At 39.9% G+C, this 7151-nt stretch overlaps 1 protein-coding gene across 1 annotated transcript in view; it reads left to right on the top strand.

Annotated features, from left to right (window-relative positions):
* The first annotated feature begins 4742 nt into the window (after nucleotides 1-4742).
* LOC5565309 (cyclin-dependent kinase 5 activator 1) overlaps nucleotides 4743-7151 on the top strand; it is a 114890-nt gene continuing 112481 nt past the window's right edge. The window contains exon 1 of the mRNA XM_001649607.2: nucleotides 4743-6933. Coding sequence (XP_001649657.2) covers nucleotides 5941-6933 — 993 coding nt within the window. The 5' untranslated portion in view covers nucleotides 4743-5940. The remainder of the gene's footprint in view (nucleotides 6934-7151) is intronic.

The raw sequence follows: 7151 nt of genomic DNA, 5'->3' as shown, positions 1-7151 counted from the left end.
CGTGAATAATAATTACACCGCAATTCAATATGGTTTTCTGGCAACCTGGTGCAGTAATAAAAAGTGATTGCCGAGGAAAACAAAGTTCATTAATTTTAACTTGTGATTTGAAGCATAGAAATTAAGTATTTTCGAGTGATTTATAGACCAATTAAAAGTATAATTGTGCATAAGTGATCGGTGCGTAGATTTTGTGGAAAAATTGGCATTGGAGCGGAGAATTGGACCTTTCGAAGTGGTGAGTTTTTCTTAAGCTGTTCTTGTGTTGTTCTATTCGGCAGCTCACGAATGACGATGATTTCGTAAGCATTTATTTCATTTAATGATAAAACCCATGTTATGTAATATTTTTGTGAAGGATGTGATTTATATGGAAGATTATAGTTCAAGGAACATGTTGAGTACATTGAAGGTAACCCTTGTTCCGTAGATAAATTCTAATAAGGATGATAAGTTAGTGTTGCCGAAAATACCCTCAGGGTGCCGAAGCCATCATTTACCCTACAATGGATTTTCGATTGGTAGAAAACAATTTTGAAACTAATTGATTTTTGCTGTTAACAAGTTTGCTTGTGTTAGTGTATGTGTAGTACCAGTTTTGAAATAGTATTAGTGTGGACGTAAGAATATAACCTAAAACAAAGCAATGGTGCGAAAACATTCAACATATTCAAGTATTTATGCTTGATATGGACAAATGATCCACTTACCCCACTGATACACTTCCCCCACTGTACCTTATGCCACACAGAATGTTAGACCCATATCCTAACGCCACATAAATTGATCAATAAAAGTTTAAAGATGTGAACATTCCAAGTTTTTATACTTTGTTCACGAAGCCCCTCCGATTACCCAGTAACATGCGACACAGTTCAGGAGGGATCTCATGTTACTGAGCTAATTCACTGGGAGTGGTTGGAAGCCGTAGTATAGCTCTTCGAGAGTTTCCATGGCAGTCGCAATGGTGTTATAAATGGCTGCAAGATTTTAGTACACCCCTGCATAGAATACTTGTATGATTCTTACATTGTGGATTAAATCTCAAATTGAACAGTCACAAAAGTGTGCACACTCTTTCATAATGTTTTGGCAGCCTAGTGTAACTTAGTACCCTAATGATTTCTCCGGTGCACTTATTCCTCGTAGTTCGAGGAACAATTGCACCGAAAACGTCGAGATGATCTGATGCAAACGTGCGCTTTTATCACACTTTGTCTGTACTCTGCAACTTGTGTTATAATCCAATTTTGGGTGAAGTGCGCAATACAGTATTTAGACTGAAACTTTACAGTTTTTCTGTATACTTATAAGAAGATCTCTATTGAGTTGTTTGGCGTGTATCCAGTGCCGTAGCGTGCAGTTGGCCAGGTTGGCATCCGCCAAGGGCGCAAGCGATCAGCGGGGCGCCAAAATACGTGGTGCTTTGGTCAATGTTTTGGAAATACATATAAAATAAGGGCATCTTTAAATTCAATGTTTGAAAACATAAACATTTTAAGTTCTGAAAGAAATTTCGAATTATAACAATCGATTATAACAAAAAATATTGTAAGCATCCTACAAGATGTTGAAGGATGCTTTAATTGAAAGGAATTTTCAGATAAATCATTTCAAATTTATTGAGGATTTTTGTGGGCTTCGTGGCCTTGCGGTTAGCGGCGTCAGTCGTCTAGGCGTATTGTGCCACGGAGTGTGGGTTCGATTCCCGCTCCAGTCGGAAAAAACTTTTCGTCAAACGAAAAATTGATCGCTGGGCTACTGGGTGTTTCGTGTTGTCCGTTGCCTAATGTTAGTGATCGTTCAGTCTGTGCAGCCTATGTGCTGAAGACGGTGTAAATTGTCTTTTTTAAAATAGTTCTTCATGACAATTATTTGTAAATCAGTTTACGCATTGTGCCTGTGTCAAAAAATAGAGTGTAGAATACGGGCAAATCAAAGCTAATACAGCGGACGTCACAGAAATCTTGCCTTGAATTTCATACAATCCTCAAGACGCAATTCACATTGAAAGTCATGTCAAATAATCCATAATCCCGATAAAAAAAATAAATTTAAACAGGAAGCTTTAGTATTGCTGGACGGTGTTCTCATGGAATTTGTACAAAATTCTCATAGAGTCTTATTCAAAATTTAGATGAAATACTGAGCACAATTATAAATGAATCGTAAATAAAATTCGCAGAGAATTGTTTACGATTGAAAGTTGGTTATTATTCGTAACAATAATCATTTCTCCAAACAAATGCTTCAAACTGACTGATAACAGCTCGAATTTATAATAGTTTTTTATGCAACAAGTAGCAAAATGATGATTTTTTCAGCACTAGTTGTACATTTATCCAACGAGGCTTGCCGAGTTGGATAAATACGATGAGTGCTGAAAAAATCGAGTTTTGCAACGCGTTGCATACAACATTTTTTGCAAATACGAAAAATGCCGAGTTCTAGCTGGATTATTTCCAAAAAAAGAAGGCAACCCTCATGGACAAACATCCACGTGTAGTATCGACTCATAGTTTTCAATGACGTAGGCTATGATACTGTTAGCATATGACTGTCACAAATTTTCACTCTCCCATCGGTATTACATTTGAACTACACTCGGAACAGGTAAGACGCCGAATTCACATGCAATTTTCAGCCACAGTAGGCCCGCACGAGCCGCCTTAGGAAGATTCGGATTTTATTGTGAGCTTGACTTGCAAACTTTACTACATCTTCTACGTCCGCTAGACGATCCGAATCTCATTTAGAATAGCTCACCTTAGTCTCATTTGGATCACTCAATGGATGTAGAATCTGAAACTAGCTGAATGAGTTTTTAATAATTCAGAGCAATTAGAGAAGAGACGTGTGATAAGATGTATTCAATAGTTGACGACACCAAAAACAGTGCTGAAAAGTGCTACTTTTCAGCACTGTTAACAGTACTGAAAAGTAGAACTGTTCAACACTGTTTCATCTGGTAGGAAAAGTAGGCCATTATATTGTTCATTTTTTAGATGAAAAGTAGGATCATTTAGTACGGAATTGCAAAAAAATGTTTAAATAAGAATTTTCTAGAAATCAGAGCAAAATTCTCTAATATTTTAAAAAGGTTTAACTGATTAGATTCAAAACTTCAATTCCATGCTTCAATTTTTAATAAAATATTTAGATGATAATTTTGTGATATTTGCTTATAGTAGAATCCCCCTATCCGCCTTAAAATATAAAACATCATCTATTTTTTACACAAATTCCTTGAACAACTTTCATAAAAATCAAAATCTTGGAATTAATTTAGAATTAATTTATTTATTGTTCATTCTTCAAGAAGTTGAAATTCATTGACAATTTTCTGGTTGTTTTTTTCATGTCAACAAAATGTCGATAATAAACTACATTATGAGATTTATTGAACATTTAAATTGGAATATTGACCATATGTATTATACTAAATAAATGGTTTGGCAATGTCTACAATAATTTATTTAGGAAAAAGAGTTTTACCAAGATTTTAACGATAATAAAAATACGATAGTTGTTACGAATTCACCTCTGACCATATAAACGGTAATTTTATTAGCTATTTATTAAAGGTTATGATGTTTTAAAGCTATACTTCAAAACTTTAGCGTTTCGAAACTTGATCGATTGGTCATCACTAGCTTAAACGGTTGTCTGGTTCGCTAGAATATCTAATTCTTAGTTAATGCTTAAGTTTTATCATTAAGCCTCCATAGACATTCAAATTTTTTTGTTTTTCTGAAATTTTTAACACTAGCTTGTACAATGTTTTGCTGAGATGAACATGCCTTCGACAGAGAATCCGTTCAAAAAGAGATAAAGGAAAACATTGTAAACTTTGCTTTGAATAAGGGGCGCTCAAATGGTTGTTCGCTAAGGGCGCCATGAGACAACGCTACGGCTCTGCGTGTTTCATCTTAAAAAAAAAATTAGCTCTAAAGGGCACACAAATGGGAGTTTGTCAAGGGTGCCATGTGGTCACGCTGCGGCTCTGGCTTTTACGTGTAATTCGTGAAAGATCTTTCAAGGGCAGGTCTCCTTCCCCTGAAGAAAATACTGGCAACGCCAATTCCTATATGGACGATCCCTTAATTATGGATAATAAGGGATATTATGAATCATGTATAGATTCAAATCGCACTCAATACACAAAATGTTGTATGGAAAATTATTGGCGTGGACTAACAAGCCGTAGCATAGTAGCATGGCATAACAAGCGACGAACGCTCTCATCATATCCTTTTAGGTTCATCGCTCATCACCCTTCGAGTGGGTGGCAAACGGGTGGCGTTTCACATGCATCAGCATAAACATAGAGAGAGAGCATCGCTCGTTCGCTCCTTTCCACCTGCTCGCAACAGTGGGCCACCGTCGTCAGCTAGGCAACACACGGCTCTGTTCTGTATGTTTACGCGGCTGTTTAAGGGAGTTTTCCGTAAGCATGGCTGGGATGGGAGTGGGTGGGCTGACGATTGGATTTGTTTCCGTTGATTTGGCTGTTTTCGTGTATCTTCTTGGCCGAGGGATATTCACAATGGTTGCCGCTTGGTAGCGTTCCGTTGCCTGTGTTGGGCTGGTTGGCGAAATGTGCGCCGTCGCACAAGGAATCGATACCATTTCTGGACAAGAAGGGTGATGGGGAGGGTTCGACGGTCCTTTCTTGAGGAATGGAAGGTTTGTGCTAGAGTGTGGTGGTGCCTTGGCTCCGTAGGCTGTGCTGGATCCAAGTTCGACTTTTTCGAATCGTCATTTATATCAGAACCAGTGTGCGGGAGACTAGGTGGTCCTCCATATTTGCGTTTTGATATAACATCAAAAAGTGTTGTAGCTTTGGGATCCTTTTCTCAAGTAGCTTTGCTGTGCAAATCGGAACGGAAGCTAGAAGTGAGCGCAATTTGCATTGAATAGTGTAGTCTCGCGATTCGCTGGAGTGAAAATTTGTAGGAAAAAAAGTCAAACGTAGGCTCGGATATTCTTACGCAAATGGAAAAACTGTGACAGTGCAGTGCAGTGAAAAGTTCACCACCCCAGAAAAGGAATAAAAGTACTCCTTGGCGATCCAGGAGTAGCAACAGCAGCTGGTGGATGATTCATTACGTGAAATGGCCCTAAGCATAAATTGATCCAAATCGACAATCGCTTTGGGTTTGGATTTGATTTTTTTTTCGCTTGACAGGGATCCATTCATACCTCAAATCGAGGGCACTTTTGGGGACGAAGCAGAAAGGAAAATCTGAAAGTGCGTGTTCCACAGCTCCCCGATACCAATCGATGGTAATAGTGTGAGTGTGTATCGTGGAAAACTAAGGATTATAAGTGACGGTGTGTGCGTGTTTTGTTGCTTGGAGAAAATTTGTGTTCAGCAATTTGCAGCCTACCGCCCATTGTGGCCCCGTTTCTGGCCGTTTGCGTTATCCGGAAGTGTGATCGCTTTGGGATTCCTATTACCTTAAGGGGAGTACTGAGCGGAAGTTGGACACTGACTTTTTCTTGTGTGTTTCTGCGTCTTCATAAAGGATATCTAACTCCAAGCATTCGAAGCGTGTAGTGAATCGTTGCAGAGCTTAGCGGATGTTTCAATTATTGCGGAAATTTGCTCTCGATGGGATGGTGTTGTGACATAGTTGAAAATTGAGGGTGACGAGAAGGAGTGAGTGTGAAAAATACACAAAGAAAAAGCAAAAGAGGAAGATATCGAGAGCAAGAGAGCTAGAAAAAAGGATACGTACGTGTACAAAGCGTGTAAGAAGTTGTCGATTCGTCGTTACATAAAATTCAGTGAAAAAGATATTCCGAAGAGCAATTCTCTGGGGAAAACGTGTGACTTGTTGATAGCATTTCCCATCCGACGTGGTGTAATAAATAATTCATCGCAAAATTCCTTCATCTTCCACAGTGCTTTTGGTAGACGAGTTGAGGTTGGCAAAAATGGGCACAGTATTAAGTTTCAGTCCCCGGGAGCGTCGACCCATTTATTCGACGCACCATCACAGCGCCGGGACGTTGTCGTCGTCAAATTCGGCAGACTTCCCCCTTAACAACTACTCTTATGAGCAGTTGAACAACGTCAAGAACAGAGAGAATACTAAACCGCCGAATCTGATACAAGCGGTTCCCAACAATAGTAACATGAACAATAACAATCTCAATATCGGAACTAAAGATGATGGAAAGAACAATAACACGAACAACGCTGGTACACTGATGTTGCTTCAGCAGAACCACCCCTCCAACATAAACGGGAGCGCCAACATCAACAGTATCAACAACAACATCAATAGCAACAACAATAGCAACAGCATACAGGAACGAAACAATAATAACAATACTAGTAATACCGACAGTGCTCGTATCCTCTCGGAGAAGAATGCTCTCGAGAAGAATCTCAAGAAGCATTCTTTGTTCATCAACGCCCTCTCGTGGAAGCGACTGGCGGCCTCTCATGGCAAGAAGAAGTTGGACAACCAGAAGAACAAGTCGGCAAATCTGGGGTCGGCCACGTTCCGTACTCCGTTAACGGACACCATCCATCCGATGGTGGACAAGAACAAGAATCTTCAACAGTCGCAGTCCTTCACACAGCCCATCTCCCACAGTAACCAACAGTTGCAGCAGATCCAATCCCAACAACCGGCTGCCATCCAACTGCAGCAGCAACAACACTCCCACCCGCAGCAAACGGTCTACTTTACTCCGGGGGGTCCGAAAGCTTTGCTGGCCCTAGATTTGGTGCGGGCCAACAATACAAACCCGCTGTCGCAACCGGATAAGTTGACACCGAAGTTGCCCCTGCAGTTGCCCTTGCCTCTGCAACCGATCATCAACCAGCAGCAGGCCGTAGCCGTTGCTCAACAGCAGCAGAACCAACTATCGCAGCAGTTGCACCATAGCGGACATGGGCCGCGGAAAACCGTCATTCAGGTGAGTGGGTTTTGTTTTTCAAATTTAGGATGTTGGAAGTTATCGACAATAGTGGTGAAAATAAATCGACGAAACAATTGCTTGTCAAAAACAAATGATTAATTCATGACAATGAGAAAAATACCAAACCAAATTTAAACTTTATTTACAAGAATTACTTGATTTTTAACAAAGATGGTTAACCAGTGACGCGGTAAGTGGGTAGGACATGTACTACG

Source organism: Aedes aegypti, chromosome 2 (assembly GCF_002204515.2).
Source record: "Aedes aegypti strain LVP_AGWG chromosome 2, AaegL5.0 Primary Assembly, whole genome shotgun sequence".
NCBI lineage: Eukaryota > Metazoa > Arthropoda > Insecta > Diptera > Culicidae > Aedes > Aedes aegypti.
Note: the sequence above shows the minus strand (reverse complement) of the source record. Positions and strands in the feature narration are given on the sequence as shown.